We start from the raw sequence: 22,929 nt of genomic DNA on the forward strand, positions 1-22,929 counted from the left end.
AAATATTTTTTTACTATACCCATGTCCTAAAATGACAAAGTATCTTTAACACAGTTTTCACTGCCATTTCTCATGTGAATCAGTAAAACATAATGGCTTGACTATTGTAATAGTAATAATATAATCTGTTCCCAAGTATTTCTGTCCAAAATGTGTAGGTGCAAGAGGATGAACTTGAGCAGTTAAAATTGTGATCTCTGGAATCTCTTGATTGATTGATTTGGGGCCATGAGGAGCAGAGAACAGAGCAAGTAGGATGATAATACCCGGTAGAACTCTGTGTTCAATAAGAACCTTTACAGCTTCAATCACGGTATTTCTAGTGCTGCTTCTCATTATGCTAGACCCCACAATTTCCCTTCTCAAATCTAGCTCCTTCCTGCTTGTACCCTGTTGGAGTGGTCACCCTGTTTATATGGCAGCTGATTCAGTCCCTCTTCCACAACAAGGCTGATCAAAAGATCCCCAGAAAACACAAAGTCCTTCTGCCGGCTGCTTGTCCTAGATCTGCAGCTCCTGGGTCTGCTCACTCAGGGTAGGTAGCAGCTTAAACCGAACGGTAGGTTGGCTGTCCCTTAGGAGGGAGTTGCTGGCTGGTGAGTCATAGTTGCCACTGCCACTGTTACTCTCAGGGTTGAGGCTGGCTCAGCCCAGGCCTGAGAGCCCCCTCCAATGGTAAGCTAGAATGGGTGTGACTGGTGAGGAGAGTCAGCTTGGCCTTGGAGGCGCTAGGTCCCCCACCCCCTGCAGGACCCCGGATCAGGTCGCCAGTCACGTAGAGGTAGTATTTACTTGGTTGTGACAAGGCGTGGGGACCAAACTAATTCCGTGGCCATACACCGGACCCCAGGCTGTCCCTGTAACTAGCAATTGGGTTGAAGGCTTGATTGATTTTGGAACATTCTTTGCTGTCATCTCTCGTACAGCCTGTGTGGTGTTCTCCCACCCTCATCTGGGACTCCACTGACAGGTGCTAGGCCCTTGTGTGCCACATCTATGCTTTGCTCCGTTTTTCATTCTTTTTGTTGTTTCACCTTGGATATTTTTCTTTTTTATTAATCTTCACCTGAGGATATTTTCCCATTGATTTTTAGAGTGGAAAGGAGGGCGAGAGAAACAGAAACATCACTGTGAGACACTTCGATTGGTTGTCTTCTGCATGTGCCCCAACCACAGCTGGGGGGATCGAGCCTGCAGCCAAGGTTTGTGCCCTTGACCAACACCAAACCTGGGACCCTTCGGTCCACAGGAAGATGCTCTATCCACTGAGCCACTCGTCAGGGCTAATCCTTTCTTCTGTGCTCCTAGCCACTAGGTTCTTCATCACAGATACTTGCATTTTTCAGTTCTAAAATGTCAGACAGACATTCCAACTGTTAGAATTCTCCATTATTGCATCTATTTTGTTCATGTCCTTCACTGTCTGGAATGTATACATTCTCTGGTAATTCCAATTTCTTAACCCTTTGCACTCCGAACCATTCTGGGCATTGGCTACCAGCTACTCAACGCTACTTTGCGGCGGACACGTGCGTTGAATTAACTCAATTCCCCGTGATCACTAATAAACTGCCATGTCCCCTGAGAGGGGACATCCGAGTGATATGCTAGAATTCCGATGTCCCCTGAGAGGGGACAGCGGAGTGCAAAGGGTTAAATACGTGAGTCAGTTTCTGTTTCCTATTTTTTCTCTTGTTTGTAGTTATCATGCTCTGATTGATGATTGATGTTCGATGTTTCTAGTTTTTTGGGATATATTCCTAGAAGTGGGATGCTCTGTAATTTTCTTTAAATCTATTTTTTATTGATTTCAGAGAGGAATGGAGAGGGAGAGAGAAATAGAAACATCAGTGATGAGAGAGAATCATTGATGGGTTGCCTCCTGCAGGTCCCTGACTGGGCATCAAGCCCGAAACCCAGGCATGTGCCTTTGACTGGAATCGAACCCAGTACCCTTCAGTCTGCAGACTGATGCTCTATCCACTCAGCCAAACCAGCTAGGGCCATGCTCTGTAATTTTTATTTGGATGCTGAACATTGTCGTAACAGCTAGGACAGGCGGAGGCTGCCAGGTCAGGTTCCTGACCCTGCACAGGTGCGGCCTGGGGACAAAACCGAGTTCTTCCCGTGCCTGCCACACGCCCGGTCGGAGGGCAGAGCCGTTGGGTCCCTGCACAGCTCACTGAAGCAGGTCCCGCTGATGTGGGGAAAGTGCCAGGAGGCCCAGGGGCCCCACATGGGCTCGGTTCCTCAGTGTGGCCTCCCCCGCTGGTGGCCATGCCATGTTGCTCACCCGCCTCGGGGCCCCCAGTGCTGTACAGCAGCGGCAGCGTGAGGCCCCAAAGGCTTCACGAAGACGACGGCATTCACAGGGCAGCTCCCCACCTGCCGAATCCCCCAGGTGCTCTGGACCCTCCAGACGGGGAGGCAGCGTTTCAGGTGTAGGTGGGTCTCAGGCTCCCCTGAGAGAGCAGCCATGCCAGGACTGGACATGCCAGAGAGGACATGCCAGGGCTCAGAGCTTCCGGGGTCCTGCCAGCTCCGAGAGGAAGAAACACAACAGGTCAAAGCAGGTGTTTCTTTTCCTTTATTTAAAAAAATCATTTGGGGGTGGTGGTGTGAGGGGAGCACACCTTTCATGGCTTCGGGGAGAACACAGTTTCCAGAAGGAATCACAGGCAGAAAGAAATACATGGGGAGAACCTAGGAGCAAAGGAAGGGCTGCGCCCTCAGCACCTCTGGGCAGAGCGCTTGCTTGGGGGCTGGACAGGGTGGGGAGACCGTATGTACAGGCGGGCAAATGGGCAGTGCCCCCTGGGCCCCATGGTCAATGGGGGACATGACCACGTGCTGGCCCCCATCACTGCCCCTCCCAAGCAGACCTGCTGAGGCCTGTGCCCTCGCTGCAGGGCTGGGAGGAGCCTGGCAGGAAAGCGAACCTTCAGGACCTGGAGGGGCACAAACCCCCAGAGGTCCTATCCCTGGGGCTCAGGCCTGCATCCTGAGGCCCGAGCACAGGGTGGCCTGAGCACCCCCACTGAACAGACCCGAATGAGAGGAACAAGATCCCGACCAAACGCACTGGAGGCACTCCCACACGTTACTCCTACCGGGTAAGTCGAGGGGATCAAGATGCATTGCCATGTGCAGTTACACAAACAAATGACGGCCTACATGGTCCTACCGCCAGGCAGCCCAGAGCTGCGGGGTGGTGAGTGGGACCTACACCCAGGGCCTCCCCTCATCCCCAGTCCTGAGGGATGTCTCACAGCCCTGCCTGCCTGGCCACCTCCTGGCCCCCCTGAGCAGGCAGCCATGCTCACCACTAGAGACGCCCAGAAACATGGCCAGGGTAGACACGGTGTGGGGAGTCTGCGGGGCTGGCGTGGGACGGGTGCACTCGTCTCTGGCTTTGAGCGGCTGGCCTCACGGCCCGGGGCCGGGGCGCTAGGTGTAGAAGATCACCTCGGGGATCTGGCCGTCCTCCACGGAGGTGCCGTTGTTGTTCCCGGCCGCGTAGCAGAAGGTGAAGCAGGTCTTGGCCCCCGTTGTTGGCGACTCGTGCGTCACCTTGCGCAGGCCTTTGGTGCCGTAGTGGGAGTCCGGGCCCTGTGGGGTTGGGCCATATTGCAGTCAGGAGCCCCCCTCCCCAGGACTGGGGCAGCAACTGAGCAGAGGGCAGGAGAGCCCCACAGAGGTGCCTGTGCTGTGGGACCTCAGGGTGGCAGATCCTCCGTCTACAACAGGTGGCCACCCCTGAGCCCCACACCATCGGAGATGAATGATGCATTGTGGGCCAGGGTTCAAAGGTCCTAGAGAGAGGTCAGGGATCCCTTGCTTTCGTTTCAGCTCAGAATTTCTCACCACAGTGATATTGGGGTCAGAGTTCTGGATAAGATTCAGGTTTCGAGGTTGAGGTTAGTGTAGAAGGTCCTGATGGAATCCAGGGTAGGGTTTAGGGGTGAAAATTAAGGTCAATGTGGGGCAGAATTGCAGTCCTGGATAGAGTTTGGGGATCAGAGTAAGAGTCAGATGTTGGGGTCAGGATCTTGGATAAGGCTCAGGGATCAGATTTGGGGGGTCAATATCAGGGTCAGGGTCCTGGGTAGGACGAAATAGGGCAATGAGATTTCATTATGCTACTCAAAACGGCCACCACCATTTAAAATGAATGAATTATTTCTGGAATTTCCCACTTAAAGTTTTTGGACCATGGACAACTAAAACCACAGATAAGGTGGGACTACTATACTACCAAACTGGAATTCTATACCTTTCAAAAATTAAACACAAAAGACAGATGAAGTAAAAAGAAAATGAAGTGTTCAGCGATCAGATGTTTGGTGAGGTCCTACGTAGAGTGTAGGGATCAGGGTTAGGTTTCTATGTAGTGTTCAGCAATTAGCGTTTCCTTCAGGGTCAGGGTTGCGGTCAGGATTGGGGTTGTGTGGGGTAGGGTTAGGGTTTGGGGTCAGGGTCGGGTTGTGTGGGGTCAGGGTCGGGTTGTGTGGGGTGAGGTCAGGGTTGGGGTCAGGGTCGGGTTGTGTGGGGTGGGGTCAGGATTGGGGTCAGGGTCAGGTTGTGTGGGGTGGGGTCAGGGATGGAGTCGGTCGGGTTATGTGGGGCAGGGGCAGGGGCAGGCACACCTTGAGCGTGGCACAGGCTGTGTAGTTGACGTTGGGCAGCACCTCCACTGGCTCCTTGAACATTACTCGGAAGGTGCTGGCGGAGCCGTCGCAGCTGAAGCCCGTGTCGTTCTGACCCAGCACCGTGTTGCTGTCAGTGTGGATGATCTGCAAGGGCAGAAGCCAGATCCTGCTCCCCCTGGGCCTCCGTCCCTCTGCCTCCACCCATGGGACCCCACAGAGGTGGGAGGGAGGGCTGGCCACCACCCCAGGCCTGGCAGCACAGGTCCATCGGCCTGTGACCCATCGGAGGCCCATGGGGTTGGGGGTGTAGACTCCTCCAAGGGAATGACTCCCGGGCATTCCCTCCATATGGGATATGACATGGTACAGACCTTAGCAGGAGAGAGATGGGGATCTGAAGGGGGGTCCTGAGAAGGGTAGGGCACAATGGGAAGGGTGGGGCTGGGGTGGGACAAGGGGGAGGGGCAGGGCCTGGTCTGGGGTGGGATCAAGTGGGACCTGATCTAGGGTGGGGCCTGACCTGGGGATGGAGCCTAGATCTGGAGGTGGGGTTAGGACAGGTGGGTACCTGGATGTTCACTTGATAATCTGTGGGCCCATGGATGGAGCCATATAGTCCAAAGCCAACCACAAAGATGCGCTTGTTGACCGAGAACCTGAGGGACAGGAACAGATGCTAAGCCAGGTGCCCCTGCAACCAGCAGAGCACACAGCACAGGAGCCCACAGGCTTCCTCCTCGGGTGCTGGGGTCTGAAGGCCTCGGCAGGAACCATGGCGGGGCTGACTCCTCGGCAGGACCCCCTCGGCCCCCAGCAGCTACGCTCTCTGCCTGCACCTCACTCCTGGCAGCCCAGCTCCCTCGCCCCATCCCCAGCAACCCTACCCAGCGTCCTGTCCCCAGTGCGACCACCCCACACCCACCTGATGCGGTCGCTGGTGCCACTGTAGCCCCAGCGGCTCTCCACCTGCTGGAAGCGGTTGATGCTGCACTCCTTCCCACGGAGGCAGCAGCGTGGCCGGTCGATGAAGTCCACACGGGGTTTGGGGTTAACGGTGAAGTGCAGGAAGAGGCTGACCACCTCGCGGTCCACAAGGATGCCTGACTGTGCAGGCCCTGCAGGCACAGGGGCAGGGGTCGGGCTGGGGTGGGCTGGCTTGAGATTGAGGAAGGACAGGTACGGAGGGCTGGGGTGAACCCCAGGCACACAGACACCTGGAATGCATGGGCATCTCAAGCCCACAGCTCCTCTCAGAAATGACATTGGATTTTCTGCAAAATGCTAGGGGTCCAGGCAGCCCTGAGCGAGGACTGTTGTTCTGCTCTGGCACTTGGGGAGGGGTCGACGCAGACCTGGGGTGATGCTTTGATTAGCTGGCTTATTGGGCATAATGGCCTTAGGTCTCCCCGCATGCACCAGGCCACCCCTCGGGTCCACCGTAGTTGACAGGACAGGTGGCACTGGCCTGTCCACACGCAGAGCCATCAGTAGCTAAAGGTGGTCTGGGGCAGCGGCCACCAACCTTTCGGACATCACAGACCAACAGTGGTCGGTGGACCACCTGTGGGCAACTGCTGGTCTGAGGGATCCTGGCCAGCCAGTGCTGACACTGCCAGGAGGGGCGGGACCTGCCTGAGACAGGCCGGGAGCGGGGAGGGGGGAATCCAGACAGCAGCCATGGAGGCCACCTGCATAACAAGGACAGGCAGGGCTGGGGCGGGAACCAGGGCCTGGGGCCCTTACACATGCCCTGATCATCACGATTCCACCTCTAGGGCGAGGCAGAGCCAGGCCTCAGGCCTCAAGCTCCACAGAGTGACTTATTTTCTAACTCAGAATCCATTTCTGAGAAGGTTGGCCACAGCATCACTCACAGCTCACACAGCCCCACACATCAACAGAGACCACAACGGGGGCACAGCACACCTATGAGTCCGTGAATAAGGACGATACAAGACTGAATGCAGAATGTTGACCACTGGTTTTTTAATCTCTGCATAGAAAATGCAAAAGAAAAATACATCCAACCTCGGCCTCCATCCATGCAGCTAGGGGGATTAAAACGTCTACTTTCTTGTATTTTCAGTGGAACATAAGCCGGGAAATCTCTAAAACACAGAGTGACAAGGGCTGAAGCCCTGTGGGGCCCACCAGAGAGAGACGGCCATAGGCCCAACTCAAACACAGGACACAGTCATTTCACGCTGGGGCGGGGGCGAGGGGATGACTTCCAGAAGGTCACCACCCGCCAATTCCCGGGGGCTCTGGCAGCCAGGGAGGCTGGGGGATCTTGAGGAGAGGGTTTTAGGGGTGAAAGCCAGTCTGCAGAGGGAGGGCCAGCAAGGGCCCCATAGGTGTCTTGGCACGGGACAGTCCAATGCTGCACCAGGGGTCTCAGGGGACACCAGGCGAGGTATGAAGACGTCCGTGGTGGTTATGACTGGGGGTGCTCCTGGCTTCAAGTGGATGGGGGCCAATAGGCACTGGCCACAGGCCTGCATCACAGAGCCCCATCCAGAACCTTCTAGGCCTGTTGGCTCCAAGGCTAAGGCTGGCACCAGCTGGGAGACGTGACAGGGGGCCCAGTCCTGGGGGATGGGGTTCCAAGTCAGCTGCTCAAATGGCCCCAAGATGTGGGCCTCACATGGGGTAGGAGGCACAGTCAGGGCCACCCCCACCTCAGCCCAGACCCCAGGCCCTGCAGCAGGATCACCACCACCCTGGCCACTTCCCAGCCCTTCACAGGCTTGTCACAGACACTGAAGCCGGAGCCCCGCCCCCAGGATGTGAGCCCAAGACAGGGACCCTCGGGGACTGGTACACTCATACACGTGTGCGGACACAGGAGACGCAGAGGGAAGGAAACATCGAGATGTGGGATGGCTGAGTGACATCTGTGGGTCGTGCTGTGTTTATACATCTGTGAACAGTCCAAGCTTCCCATCAACAGGGAGAGTCATTAGCACAGGGGGGCACACTGTGTTCCTGGCGGGGTTCTGGGGCCAACACAGGGCTGGCGCCAGACCCGGTGGGACATGCAACTGAGCCACGTTCAGGGTCCGGGGAGGTCACGCTCCTCTGGAGCGGCTCCCGCTCCCCCTGCGCGTTACCTGCGGCAAACTCCTCGATGGTCATCAGCGGGAAGCGGATGAGGGTCAGTGCCTTGCCCAGGACCTTCCGCTTGTTCTCAGGTGTCACCTGCAGCTGCTGACGCTGACACTCGGCCTCAGACCAGCGGACAACAGCGCTGAACAGGCGCACCTCACGGATGCCCAGCGTGTCCCGCTCGAGGACGGCCACCAGGGTGTCTGCGGGGGACAGGGGGCCACATCAACGTGGATGCCATGGTCTCCGCCCAGGGAGGGTTGTTGGCACACCGGGCAGCCTCTGCTTATGCTCGTGGCCACGCCCACCCTCCATCCCGTCGCTGACAGCAGCAGAGTGGGGTGGCCCAGGCAGAAGCCCTCTGGCCCCACCACCTGGCACTGCAGGGAGTGTGCCCACCCTGCCTCCCGGAGATAAGGTGACCTCTCCCAGGTGCCCACAGGCCTTACCCAGGTCAATGTCCGTGAAGCCCTCTGCGGTGATGGCGTCAGCCGTGTTCTTGTCGATGTTCTCCAGGCACAGGCTGGCAAGCTGTGGTTCGTCGAACAGCCGGGCCTACGAGGGACAGCATATCAACATCCAGCCCCGACACAGGATCCAAGACAGATTTCCTGGCTCAAAACTCGTCACAGATTTCAAGTCTCAGGGCCTGGGTGCCCCCACATCAACCTGAGGCCGGGAGGTTTTCTCCAAGTTCACAGCTTATGTAACCACGCCTGGTGGAGGGTCCAGTGGGAAAAGACCCTGCTGGCCTGCAGCGGCTCAGGGATGGAGGCAGAGGCAGCAGACAGGGCTGACCCCCAGGGAGGGAGGCCCGTGGGGGGAGGACCACACAGCAGCGCTGAGCCCCTGCTCGTCTGAGATTGTTCCACCAGGAATGGTACTCGGGGTGGGGGGCAGGCCGGTGAGAGGATTCTGACAAGCCTGCCCAGGAGCTAACCGTACCGGACCGGTTCTCTGCCGGGCCTGGTGAGGGCGCTCCACGTGGCCACACGTCTCAGCAGATGCCTGGGAGTGGACCCCACAGCTCTGACCCTGGCCCAGGTGCCACCTCAGCAAGGATTCGCAAACCTAATTTGTCTGTGACTCACCACAGAGAGGGCCCCGCCCTCCCCGGCTCTCCTGTGCCCAGGCCTCCTGGTCCCCTACAGCCCCATCAGCCCCACCAGAGCCAGCTGACACACAGCCCGAAAGGGGCCGTCTCAAAAACACATGAACGCCTCCCTCCCCTCTCCGAGCCCCTGAACAAAGGGCAAAGCCAGCGGGAACCTGCAGCTGGATGAACGTGGGAGCCCTGTGCCAACAGGTGCCAAGGCCACCTAGACACTCACCTAAAGACTTCAGGGGGCCCCAAGGCGAAGGGACGGGCCCTCTCCGGGGCGTCAGAAACTCGGACCCCCCTCCCCCGGGCCCTGGCCGGCCCGCACCTGCGTCAGCAGCATGAAGGCATTGTCCGCCCGGAGGTTCTTCTTCAGGAACTCCACGCAGTGGGCCTCCAGTGCGGGCACCGCGTACTTCTTGGCGGTGTACAGCGTGGTCATGACCGTCTCGGGCCCAATCTGAACCTCGTCCGAGTAGAGGAACCTGGGTGGGATGCGGGTGGCCATAAGGCAGGGCCCTAGGGACCCTGGTGCCGTCAGCCCCCCTGCCAGAGCCTCCACCAGCCCCCAGCCCGCTGGGCTAGCTCCGAGGAACCTTCCAGAACCAGCATCTGTTGCCCTCCAACCTGGAGACATGACCCAGCAAAGGCCATTACCAGTGAAAAGCTAAACAGTCCGCTGGCCACCCCGGGAACACACCTGTACCGCATCCTGCTCCTTCCCCACACGGGGCCCAGGGCTGAAGGCCAGCACGGGTTTGGCAGGGACTCGGGGACGTCTCCCTGTCACCCAACCTGTACGGCTGGCCTGTCAGCCAAGCTCAAGGAGGTCTGGGCAAATCAGACTCTCGTGGACACTAGGACCACCCGCCACTGGCCCAACTAAATGTAGGCCAGAAGAGAGGGTCGACAAAAACAAAATGGCGAGGCCATGGAGACATCAGAGTCCTGTACGGGCAGGTGTGGGTGCAAAATGGAGTCCAAACACAGCCTAGCAGCTGGGGTCCAGGGGGTAGAGACCTGCACCCCAGGAGGCAGGGAGGCTCTCAGTACCCCATGGCACCCAGGATGGCCCCCTCAGGGCGGCCCCACCCCAACGCCAGCAGTGTGGAGGGACAGACCCAAGGACAAGTGAGCCCCTCGCACACCCACAGTGATGGCGCTGGCCCTCTCAGGAGCCCACCGAGCAGTATCTGTCCGAGCCCAGAGGCAGAGGCAGGTGAGAGACCGGACAGGTAACCTCAGGCAGGGTTGGCAAACTGCAACCTGTCACTGTTTTTGGTTTTTATTTTTTATGGAATCTCTCTTTTTATAAATATATTTTATTGATTTCAGAGAGGAAGGGAGAGGGAGGGTGACATCAGGGATGAGAGAGAATCATTCATCGGCTACCATCCCGCATGACACCTACTGGAGATCGAGCCCAGACTGGAAACCGAACCTGTGACCTCTTGTCTCCTGGGTCAATGCTCAACAGCTGAACCACACCAGCCAGGCTGTTTTCTGACATTTTAAACCATCAGGCTGTCCACTCTGCCCCTCACTGAGATGCACTGGAGAGTCTTACTTTAGTAGCGCCAGGAAGGCAGCCGGCTCCACGTCGGGCAGTTCAATCTCGGTGGACGTAGTGGCCATGCCCCCATTGAACATGGCATCAAAGACAGCACTGCCCACGGCCAGCACGAACCTAGAGTGAAGAGCAGACCTGGTTACCCTCCGTGTGGCCCACCTAACCTGTCACCCAAGCTGGGGCTGTGGAAAGGAGGGGTGGGATGTGTAAGGCAGGTGTCCCTACCCATGAGGTGCCATCTCCAGGCCTGCAAGGCCCTGTGTCAGACCCCTCTCCAGGCTCTGTCAGCCAGCAGACAGCACAGAGCCAGTCCCAGAGCGCACCTCCAGCCTCTGCCAAACCCTGCCTAAGGCTAACCCGGGGTGGGATGCCGGACCAGAGGCTGACCCCACACCGACAGACACCATGCCCAGAGCTTCCCGGTGGCAGATGCTTCCAGAAGAAAGGCATTGCAGAGCAAGAGGGGATTCGACGGACCAATAGCGACAGGAGGTGAAATCATGTCCCCCATGGCCGATGGCTTAATGTCCTCTGCCAGCCCCCTCCTCCATTCATCCACTCACTCAGTTATGCACACCCTCTCTCACTCGCTGGCTTTACACACACACTCTGTGCTGGGGCTTGGGCACCAGGACCCTGCCTTCTTGGAGGGAGGCAGACACAGGCCAAGGGCACAGACAGCCCGATAGTGAACTAGAAGGGAAGAACGCAGGGGAGTGAGGGTCAGGAAAGGCCTGGCAGGGACATCTGAGCTCGCGGAGTGTGTGGGCAGGGGTCAAGGTCAAGGGAATGGCAGGAGCACGCGGAGGCAGTGGCTGTGAGGAGATCTGTAAATTCTGCTGAGAGGGACTCCCCCTCCAGCCTACCTGCCGGGGTCTTCTTCAGCTGTGAGAACCCCGCCTTCCCTCCAGCCAGCTGTGAGCCCTCCTGCTGACCTCCCATCCACGGGGGCAGAGGGCAGGGGTGTGTGACCAGCTGGGGACAGTGCCACCCTCTCTGAGCTGCCCATCCTCCGCCCCCCAGGTCCCAGCAGTGACAGCCTCTCCCCCCGGGCACCAGAGCCCTCGGCACTGCGGGCACCGGCGATGGTGTGGCTACTTGGAAAGGTGGCTTCTCACAAGGTCAGAGGTAAGAGTTCGCCTGGGATGCGGCCTGCACGCCCTGGGCATCTGCCTAAGAGAAGAGGAACTGTGTCTCCACGCAGATCTGGGCACGTGTGTCCACGGCAACGCTGTTCCCGCGGTGAAACCCGTCGCCGGTGAGTGGACAAACCACACAGCGGCATTCAGCAGGAGAAAGTATTTCTACTTTAGCAAGAAAAAGAAATGAATTACTGCCGAACCGGTTTGGCCCAATGGATAGAACGCCCCTCTACGGACTGAAGGGTCCCAGGTTCGATTCCGGTCAGGGGCATGTACCTTGGTTGTGGGCACATCCCCAATGGGGGGTGTGCAAGAGGCAGCTGATGGATGATTCTCTCTCATTGATGTTTCTAACTCTCTATCCCTCTCTCTTCCTCTCTGTAAAAAAATCAATAAAATATATTAAAAAAGAAAAAAAGAAAAAGAAAAAGAAATGAATTACTGAGACACACAATGGCCCAGACGAATCTCAACATTACGCTAAAATGGCAAAACGAGAGAAACAGGAAGCAGAGGAATCGCAGCTGCCTGGGGTCTGAGATGGGAGCAGGGACTTTGGGGTGACAGGTGACAATCATATAAACTTTCTACACAGTCATCTCATCAAATAAGTCCAAATCAGCACAGCACTTGATAACACCCCACACCCACAATCCTGAAAACTGAGTAAACAAAGAATGGAAAGAAGGCTCCGGACCTTGTTAATGAGAATTTGTGGGAAACCAATCTTGAGGCTCCATGTAACTGAAAATCACCGAGACTGCGTGCTGTTACCCCTGGGATGGAGCAACACCCTGGGGGTCAGAAGTGTACTAAAAACCGAAAAATATAAGAGGCAGAAAGATGAAAGTGTGAGAAACGATTTGCCCATAAAAATGTTTCTGTAAGCCAAAACCGGTTTGGCTCAGTGGATAGAGCATTGGCCTGCTGACTGAAGGGTCCCGGGTTCGATTCCAGTCAAGGGCATGTACCTTGGTTGCGGGCACAACCCCAGTGGGGGGTGTACAGGAGGCAGCTGATCGGTGTTTCTCTCTGATCTATGTTTCTGGCTTTCTATCCCTCTCCCTTCCTCTCTGTAAAAAAACAATAAAAAAAATTTTTTTTAAATGATTCTTTAATTTAAAACTCTAAGCCTGCACTGCCATATGGTTTCTACTGGCCACACAAGGCTATTTAAGTCTAGATTAAAATTAAAGTAAATAAAAGGCCCATTCATGGATTGTGACAGCCACATTTCACGCACTCAGGAGCCACCTGTGACTAGTCCTGGAGAGCACAGATCTAGAATATTCCCACTGGCACGGAAAAACTACTGCACGGGGCCAGACCGAAGTTCGCTAAACAATTAACAGTAAGAGAGTTTGGAAAGAAATCATCCAAATCGCATACAAATAAATATGTCCCAGCAATAATCAGGTAGAAAAATATAATAAAGAAAAAATTATTCATAACAGAGAAAACAAAACACCTATGCAAAAACTCAGCAACTTAAATGTGCAAGAGCTATACAATGATGAAAACAAACAAAAAACTTTAATATAGTACTTTTAAAAAATATACTTTATTGGTTTCAAGGGAGAGAATCATTGATTGACTGCCTCCTGCAGGCCTCCCACTGATGATCGCGCCTGCTACCCGGGCACATGCCTTTGACCGGAATCAAACCCAGGACCCTTCAGTCCACAGGCTGATGCTCTATCCACTGAGCCAAACCGGAGGATGACAACATTTTTGTAAGGACCCCTGAATAAATAAAGATATCATATCCCCAGATACACTCCACAGTTTAACTATTAGTTCTCCCCAACCCAGACCAATTCCCCAGGAAATTGCTTTAGCACCTGACGATTCTCAAGATCATTAAGGAACAACTAGACCAAAGGCCAGCAAACTCAACCTCCACTTGCTTTTGTAAATATTGGGACACAACCACAGTCATTTATTTATATGTTACTCTTTCTGTGCTGTGAAGGCAGAATTAAGCAACTGGGATGGAGACCATGCATCCCACCAAAAATATCTGCTATCTGGCTCTTTACCTATGTCTGCTGCTGCCGTGCTAGAATGTGCACTGCACAGGGAAGAGACGTAGCAGATTTCTGTTAGCATCGTGCTTCAATAGCTGTGGGCTGAAGGGATGAACAGATGGTGATCGATTCTGGAAGAGTCCATATATAAGACTAGCTGGAAAAGTCCTGACACGAAATGAAATTGGGAAGAACTTCCTCAGCAATTCTCAAAACACGCCCTGGAGCCATTGTCATAGAAAAAGGTGTCCCTGGACTAAAAACCCAGAAGCAGATCAATGCCACGAAAGCAGCCCCAGACACATTCTAACTCCGTGGCGTGGCCCTAGCCGGTTTGTCTCAGTGGATAGTGTCAGACTGCGGATTGTAGGACCCCGGGTTTGATTCCGGTCAAGGGCACATGTCCAGGTTGTAGGCTCTGTTCCCAGTGCAGGGGGGGAGGGGGGTGCGCAGAGAATGCAGGAGGCAGCCAATCAATAATTTCCTCTTATCACTGATGTTTCCAGATCTCTCTTCCTCTCTGAAATAAATAAAAACATATTATAAATAAATAAACTCCTTGGCGTGGCTACATTTGCCACCCAGTTAATTTTGTGGAACGGCCACATTAGCATGTCCACGAATGTGCCACTCTGAAGACATTCACTATTTCCTCAGAGCGAGTCCTGAGAGAGAAGGACACAATTTACTCTGGCAGGTAGGGCCTACATGTATTTATTGAGCACCTACTGTATGCCAAGCATTCTCCTAGGCACCTGGGATGCAGAACAGGAGACAGGCAAAGCCTTACTCACAGAAAGCCAAGGACAACCTAATATAGACTTCAAGCTTTGGGACGTTAGGAGGACAAAGCTATGAGAAAAAAAGCACAACACTGGGTGAGAGCTACAAAGCTAAGCAGAGCGGGAAATAGGCTGAGCTATCCAGGGCCAGGGCCAGCCCCTACTGCTCTTACAAATGCCAACCACCGTACCAGGCCCCAGGCCCACTGCACTCTGCACCCAGAGGTCAGGGGCCAATCTGAGCCCGTCACGTCCACCCCACGCTGGGACCTGGGAGCTGGGGGGCCAGACCACACCTTAAAGTTAGCCCCTCCCTTACTGCTTTTTATCTTCATACTTTTATTGATTTCAGAGAGGAAGAGGGAGAAAAAAATATCAATGATGAGAGACTCAGATCAGTTGGCTACCTCCTGCATATCTCACACTGGGTATCGAGCCCACAGCCGGGACATTGCCCTGAGTGGGAATTGAACCGAGACCTCCTGGTTCATAGGTCAACACTCAGCCACTGAGCCACCCAGGCCCTCACTGCTTTTTCAAATTCACCCAGCTTTGTCCGAGAGTCCCCAGCCCCAGCACCAAAGCCCTCCTGCTGCCCCAGAGCCCCGCCCAGGATCCCTGGCGCATGCGGTGCCCCTCGGGCTGCCCAGGCTGAGCTGCTCTGCCTCGCTCTGGCACTCGTGGCCTGGCAGCCTGGAAGAGCACCGCTGTGTCCCGCTGCGTTTGTTTCCTCCAAATTGGACTGAACAGACGGTTTCCTGGGCTGCTCCCCGAGGTGCTGCGGACTGGAGTTCATCCTGGAGGCCAGACCTCCAACCCGAGGCGTCACAGGGCCATGTTCCGCCCAGAGGCCATGGAGGGAACCCGTGTCCCTGGGCCTATGGCCACATCACCCGTCCCTGCCTCTGCCATCACATGGCCGTCTGCTGCCTCTCCTCCGTGTCTCTCCGAAGGGCCATGTCACTGAGGTGAGGGCCCACGGGTCCTGAGCTCATCTTGAGACCCTAACTCAATCACATGCGCCAAGTTCCTTTTTCTAAATAAGGTCCCAATCACTGTTCTGGGAATTGGGATGTGAACCTATCTTCTGGAGGGTCCACTACTGAGCCCACCATGTAAGGCTTATAGTTTTTTGGGGAAAAGCACACCCAGGTGAGGGACCCTTCTCATCATACCCCCTCGGGGTCCCTGACACACATACAGCATCGCCCTGAGACTGGCTCGTGACCAGCTGGCTGAGGAAGGTCCACTTCCCACTCAATTCGGGTTTTTTTAAAGGTCTTTTTAGAAAGGGAGAGGGAAAGAAAGAGAAGCATCCATCAGCTGCCTCCTGCACGCTCCCTACCAGGGATCGAACCCGCAACCTGGGCATGTGCCTGACTGGGAATTGAACCGGCAATGTTTTGGTGCACGAGATGATGCCAAACTGAGTCCCACCAGCCAGCGCTCCACTGAATTCTTTACATCAGGTTCCCAGCCGCCTCAGGAGGGCTGGGGACGAGGTCCAGCTGGAGGATGTCCCCGTAGGACCAGGAACTCTCCAGACCACCCTTCTCCTGGACAGAGGCACCTGAGTGGTCCATTCCCGTTCACAGGTAGGGAAACTGAGGCACAGCGAACCCAGGGTCACTCAGTGCGCAGCCATCCACCTGATACTGCAGGTAAAATTTTAACAAATTGTATGAAATAATAAACCAAAGACTAAAAAGAAAAAGAACCAGAACCTTCTATTGGGGATCCATAGAGTAGGGCATCAATGCCGGGGCAATAGGACAAGAAAAGTCCCGTCCAGGCTGCAAGTACCCAGGATCAGGGGGCTTTCCGGTGCCGGGGGGCTGGCCATGTGCTGCAGGGAAGCCAGGCAGAGAGTCGGGGCAGCATGGGACTCGGGGGGCTCCTGGCATAAGTGACAAATCCGGGGGGCAGGCCAGTCTGATGGTGAACGGCAGGATGCAGGCATGCACCCCCACGCCAGAAGAGCCTGCACCCCACATGCTGACCCGCCCACTCCCACATTATGGACCCCTGCACATCACAGACCCCCAAGGCACAGCCCTCATCACAGAGCCCCTGGCCATCTCTCCAGCGTGTCTCAGTCCCTCCAACGTGCCCCTCCGTGCCTGGCCTCCCCTGGGACAGGATGCTCAAGCCAGACGTCCAGGGAACCCCGCCACGGTCCCCCACTCTCCCTCAACTGCCTAGTCACCTCCTCAGCACCCACAGGACACTGCTCCCCCAGAGATGAACCTTCGCATCCCACTTCCGCAGCCCCCGCCAAGCCTGTCCCCGTGGTGTATGTGGCCCGTTCTACCCTCCCCAGCAGACTCGGCCCCTGCAGCCCGCAGCCCCTCGCTCCCTCTGCTCAGGCCCCGCTTGGCCTCCCTCTGGCCCAGCTCCGTCTCCGGCCTCATACCCCTGAGTTAGGAGCCCTGCACTGCCCTCCCTGACCCTGAGGCAGGTCAGCCCCGCCAGCCCCTCCACGGCCCTGTGCCGCCCCTGCCCTCCGAAATTCCCATGCCGTGTCCGTCACCCCTGTCCACCTCCCAGCAGAGCCCAGGCTCCCGGGGCCACCGGCCGCCTGGCAGGGCCAGGCCCCTCTCCTGCTTCTCCCCGGGGTCCCTCATGCCCAATTTTTTGTCCCCATTTTGCCACCAGCCAATGGACCTTCAAGCACAACCAAGTGCCTGTCCCAAGGTCAGCCAGCAGCCAGGCCGGGGGAGCCCCCCTCATCCCCCTCAGAGGGCAGGGCTTCCAGCTGCGCTGAGCTGCAGTCCGGGGTGGGTGGGCGGGAGCGCGTGCACTGGACTGAGGAGTATTTAGGAACAAGCGGGGCATGAGGAAGGCCAGGGGTCTGGAAGGGGCGGCCCACAGGGTGACAGGGTGAGGGCGGGGCCCCGGGCGGTCCTGGGGGCCCAACCACTGGCCTGGAACCTTCCCAGGACAGGAATCAGGCCCAGTTACACAGGAATCACCACGGAGAAGCCACAAGGACTCTCAAAGGCACAGGTTAATGTCACACGGCACAGAGGGGAAGGACCCTCACGGCAGGGTGGGGGACACTGCCAGAGGGGAGGCAAGAAAGCCCCGCCCGCCTCCGGGGGGAGACACCCCCCACGGCCTTCCCCACTGAGGTCCCTGGGGTGCAATGGGGAGCAGCATCAGAGGGACAGGAGTGGTCAGAACGGGGTCTAACATCAGCCCACCCAGCCCCGGGGTCTGGGGGCTGCAGCCGGAAATTAGCAGAAGAATGGGGCCCGGACCAACCCCCCCTTTCCAGAGGAGGCCTGGGTCAGAGGGCTGGAAGGTGTCAGGGGCCAGGGGGGCTCCGGAGGCTGAGGGGTCACAGCCGGGGGCCCAGGAGTCAGGTGGGTTCTGGGGGTCACAGGTGGAGGGCGCTGGGCGGAGGGGGGCGCTGGGGCAGGATGGCAGGCGGGGATCTTGGGTGGACATGGAGGACGCGGATGCTGGGCTGGGGAATGGCTGCTGCCTGGAGGCCCGGTGGACGGCCCGGCAGGACCGCAGGGCCAGGGCTGAGGGGCCAGGGAGGGGGGACCTCGGGCTGACGGGGTCCTCACAGGGTCCTCGGTCCCGGTGGGGGGCCTCGGGGGTCCCGGGGGAGGCGGGGCGGGGTGGCGGTGCCGGGAGGAGGAGGGGCCGGGCAGGAGCGGGTGGCGGGATTGCGGTGCTGAGAGGGGTGCGGGGCCGGTGCGGGGGGGTGATGGGCCGGGGGTGGCGATGCCTGGGGTGGCGATGCCTGGGGTGGCGATGCCGGGAGAACGAGGGGTCCGGCAGGGAGCGGGATTCAGGGCTCAGGGGTGGCGGTGCCGGGAGGAGGGGGAGTCCGGGCCGGAGCGGGGTGGCGGTCCCTGGAGGGGGGTTGGGGTGCGGGCCCGGGGACGGGGGGGGGCCCACCTGTGCGCCGGGAGGAGGGGGTGACGGGCCCGGGGGTGGCGGTGCCGGGAGGAGGAGGGGTCCGGGGCAGGGAGCGGGGCCCGGGGGGCGGCCCACCTGTGCGCCGGGGACCGGGGTGCGGGCCCGGGGGTGGTGGTGCCGGGATGCGGGGTGGTGGGGCCCGGGATGGCGGTGCCGGGAGGAGTGGGTGATGGGCACCGGGGTGCCGGGAGGAGGAGAGAGCAGGGTGGCGGGGTCCGTTGTGCGGGCCCGAGGGGCAGCCCACCTGTGCGCCGGGAGGAGGGGGTGCCGGGCCCGGGGTGGCGGTGCCGGGAGGAGGGGGTGCCGGTGCCGGGAGGAGGGGTCCGGGCCGGGGGTGAGGGTGCCGGGAGGAGGGGGTGCCGGGCCCGGGGTGGCGGTGCCGGGAGGAGGGGGTGCCGGGCCCGGGGTGGCGGTGCCGGGAGGAGGGGTCCGGGCCGGGGGTGAGGGTGCCGGGAGGAGGGGGTGCCGGGCCCGGAGCGGGGCGGCGGGGTCCGGGGTGCGGGCCCGGGGGGCGGCCCACCTGTGCGCCGGGATGCGCTGCGCGCCGCGCCCCTTGCCCACCAGGAAGTGCACGTCGCACAGCACCTCGTTGTTGAAGAGGAAGGCGAAGCGCTCCTGCACGGTGGGCTTGGTGGCCTGCCAGTTGTACGCGGGCTCGCGCAGCAGCGCCGGCTCCTCGGCCGCCCGCTCCCCGCCCGCCGCGGCCTGCGCGCCCGGCCCCGCGCCCGGAGGGGGCGCCCCGGGGGCGGCGGGGCCCGAGGCGGCGGCGGCCGCGTTACCGGGGGCGGAGGCGGCGTTGGCGCTGGGGCCCGGGCCGCCCCCCGCGCCCGCTCCCCCCGGCGGGCACGACGCGCGGCCGCCGCTCCCACCCGCCGCCATCTTGTCGGTGCGGCGCCGCGGGCGGGCGGGGCGGCCTGTCTGGCGGGCGGGCGGGCGGGGCGGGCGGAGGCTGAGGGGAGGGCGGGAGGGGGCGGAGGAGGGGCGGGGGGAGGGCGGGGAGGCGGGTGAGGGGAGGAGGGGGCGGAGGTGGGGGAGGGGAGGGAGGCTGAGGTGAGGGCAGGAGGGGGTTGGGAGGGATGAGGCGGGGGAAGAAGGGGAGAGAGGGAGGCTGAGGGGGGGAGACTGAGGGGAGGGCGGGAGGGGGCGGAGGAGGGGCAGGGGGAGGGCGGGGAGGAAGGCTGAGGGGAGGGCGGGAGGGGCGGGGCAGGGGGAGGGCGGGGGAGGCGGGTGAGGGGAGGAGGGGGCGGAGGTGGGTGAGGAGAGGGAGGCTTGAGGGGAGGAAGGCTGAGGGGGCGAAGGAGGCTGAGGGGAGGGCGGGAGGGGGCGGGGAGGAGAGGCCGGGGGAGGGCGGGCGGGAGGGTGGGAGGGATGAGGCGGGGGGGGGGGGGGGGGAAGGAGAGAGAAGGAGGCTGAGGGGGGGGAGACTGAGGGGAGGGAGGGAGGGGGCAGAGGTGGATGAGGAGAGGGGGGGCTGATGGGAGGAAGGCTGAGGGGGCGAAGGAGGCTGAGGGGAGGGCGGGAGGGGGCGGAGGAGGGGCCGGGGGAGGGCAGGCGGGAGGGATGGGAGGGATGAGGCGGGGGGGGGGGTGTTGGGGGGGGGAAGGAGAGAGGGAGGCTGAGGGGGGGAGACTGAGGGGAGGGAGGGTGGGGGCAGAGGTGGATGAGGAGAGGGGGGCTGAGGGGAGGAAGGCTGAGGGGGCGAAGGAGGCTGAGGGGAGGGCGGGCGGGAGGGATGAGGCAGGGGAAGGACTGGGAGGGAGGAGGCTGAGGGGGCGGACGAGGGGCGGGGGGGGGACTTCGGGGACGGAGGGAAAAGTGGGTGCGGTCTACACTGGCACTTCACACCCAGGACTCAAGACCCAAGATCCCAGATCTCAGACCCGGCACCCCACTTGCTAATGTCCCACTCCAGACCCACACCCAGGGTTCTAGACCTTTCTTTTTTTTAAATTTTCTTTATTGGTTATGGAATCACATAAATGTCCTCATCACCCTCTTCCCATCCCAAACCCCTCGGGTTCTGGACCTTTCACCTCAGACTCCAACCCAAATCCCAGTCCAGGACCCCGGGTCCCAGACCTCAGACCTCGGACTCCAGACCAAACCTTCGTCCTGGCGCCCCAGATCCTCTGCTCCAGGCCTCAGGCCTCAGGCCTCAGCCCGCCTGCTCCAGATCCCAGACTCTGGGCCCCAGGCTCCCCACCTCAAACATCAGACCCCAATCCAGACACTTAACCCGGTCCCTGCACCCCAGGTCCAGTCTCTGGCCCAAGTTCCCAAATCCAGACCCAGCCCAGAGCCTGGACCCCAGAGTCCACACCCCAGATCTGGGATCCGGGACCCCAGCCCCCAGCCCTGAGCTGTCTGCCTGCCCAGGGGAGGGGACCCCGCTGTACAGAGGGGCTGAGGAGCCAAGGAGGGGGTGACTCTGCTGCATTGTGGGATGCTCTGTGCTTCCTGCACACAACAGGGTACTCTGGGCCAGGTGCCTGTGGCGCCCACAGCCCCCCTCATACAATACAGGTGTGAAAAGCAAAGGTGGGAACTGGCAAATGCAAGAAAAAAGGAATATCCTCTCTCATCCTTCTATGCATATTTGTCTTTTTTTCATGTTTGTTTTGCTTTGTGTTTTACAGAGAGTAGAATCTTTTTATATATCTTTTAGTAAGGGGATATCAGCCTGTTTATGTGGTGATGCTGAAAAATGGTTCACCCAAATAAAAGCAGGTGTGGCTAGTGATTTGATAAAGAATGAAAATTCGGATTCTTGTTTTTTGAGGATAATTACAGATTCATGGCATTCAGACTTTAGTCTTTTTTGTTTTTTTTAAATCCTCACTTGAGGGAAGAAATGTTTTCATTGATTTTTAGGAAGAGAGAGAAGCATTGATGTAAGAGAAATATTGATCCTCTGCTTCCTGTACGTGTCCCACCTGGAGACTGAACCACCACCCTACACATGTGCCCTGAGCAGAAATCGAACCTGCAGCCCCTGGTGGACCAGAAGACCCTCCAACCAACTGGCCACACTGGCCGCAGCTACACACTGATTTTTGGAGGAAAACTGATTAAAGTCTACTTCAGTGCTCAGGACGAATTATAAGTGTTTTTTTAAAGATATGTTTATATTTAAATTTCAGAGAGGGAGATAAAACATCAATGATGAGAGAGAAACATCAAACAGCTGCCTCCTGCATGCCCCACATCGGGGATAGAACCCATAACCTGGGGCATGTGCTTCGACCAGGAATCAAACTCTGACCTCCTGGGTCACGGGTCGATATTAGAGGCCCTAGCTGGGCGTCCATTAACGCCAGGGTTCTTGTCCCAGCATTAAGAAGGGGTCTGCAATCTGGAGAAAGGAGCTGCGCATAGATTTAAGAAGGAGTCCAAGGATGAAAGATAGTTTTGAAAGGCATTGGGGGCCAGAGGAGCTTCAGCTAAAGGAGCTAAAATCCCCTTGACTCAGGATTCCATGCTATTTATTAACACAAATTGTCCTTAGCAAGATGGAGATAATACACTTTAAACTCAGGGTTGGGTTTCATTGTCAGATTGGGGAATAGCCTACAGCTGTTCAGGTGTTTGGCCAACAGGAGGCAATAACATGCAGATTAAGATGCCCTGAGCTGTCTGGCAGCAGACAATCCTATTCAGGTTTGGGGGAGATGCTTTTTAGCCGTTCCAACAGGTAAACTACATTTGTGTGACTCAGACATTGTTGAGTCCACCAAGTTTCATCAACCTTTTGATAAAACTCTTGTAATTATGACATGCTGAATCTGGTTCCGGCAGGTTGACACTCAACTACTGAGCCACACTGGCCAGGCTAGGATTGATAAAGGCTGTGAGTTCATACTGCTATTTACAGTTTAGCTCTAACAATACTCCTTAACAGGTGTCCTTAGTAACTACACCTGACCTAGCCCACCACTTGTTATTTTATTTTTTAATTATATTTTTATTGATTTCAGAGGAAGAGGGAGAGAGAGAAAAACATCAATGATGAGACCTGCACTCCCCCTGGGCCTGGGGGATCAAACCCTCAACCTGGGCCTGTGCCCTGAGGAGAATCAAACAGTGACCTCCTGGTTCATAGGTCGATGCTTAATCACTGTTCCCTACTAGCCAGGCACCGTTATTTTAAATAAAATTTTATTGTCACACAACTATGTCCATTCATTTGCTTGCTGTCTACCTGCTTTCTGGCATCCAGAAAAAAATCGTGAGTATTGCCTCAGAGGCCATACGGCATGAAAAGCAAAAAATATTTACTCTATGACCCTTTACCGAAAATATTTGCAGACCCCTGTTCTAGAAATGATTTTACTGTTTTCTTTCATCATTTAGTGAATCAGAAGTTTTTTTTAAGATCCTGACTATAAGTTGTGTAATTTATTTTGATTTATTGACTTGTAAAGAGAGAGAAAAAGAGAGTGATTTGTTGTTCTACTTATTTATGCATTCATTGGTTGGTTCTTTTTTTTTTTTTTATCCTCAGTGGAAGTCATGTTTATGTTTTTATTGGTTTCAGAGAGGCAGGGAGAGAGAGGGAGAAAGAGAGAGAGAAACATTGATGTGTGAGAGAAACATTGATCAGTTGCCTCCCAAACAGGGATCAA

The 22,929-nt window shown here is 57.5% G+C and overlaps 1 protein-coding gene and 1 pseudogene across 1 annotated transcript; both read right to left on the minus strand.

The window, feature by feature from the left end:
* Positions 1-57: 57 nt before the first annotated feature.
* Positions 58-645, minus strand: LOC118711834 (annotated as a pseudogene).
* Positions 646-2,569: 1,924 nt separating this feature from the next.
* On the minus strand, positions 2,570-19,201 carry BTBD2 (BTB domain containing 2). The gene is made up of 9 exons (XM_036424168.1): positions 18,828-19,201; positions 10,421-10,540; positions 9,182-9,338; positions 8,204-8,309; positions 7,760-7,957; positions 5,572-5,764; positions 5,218-5,305; positions 4,647-4,793; positions 2,570-3,609 (listed from the first exon to the last, which is right to left on the minus strand). Exons 1-9 carry the CDS (start codon positions 19,184-19,186, stop codon positions 3,448-3,450), a joined length of 1,530 nt encoding a protein of 509 aa, XP_036280061.1. The 5' UTR covers positions 19,187-19,201; the 3' UTR covers positions 2,570-3,447.
* Positions 19,202-22,929: the final 3,728 nt, after the last annotated feature.

The sequence above is a fragment of the Pipistrellus kuhlii genome, unplaced genomic scaffold (assembly GCF_014108245.1).
Source record: "Pipistrellus kuhlii isolate mPipKuh1 unplaced genomic scaffold, mPipKuh1.p scaffold_m20_p_8, whole genome shotgun sequence".
NCBI classification, from domain to species: domain Eukaryota; kingdom Metazoa; phylum Chordata; class Mammalia; order Chiroptera; family Vespertilionidae; genus Pipistrellus; species Pipistrellus kuhlii.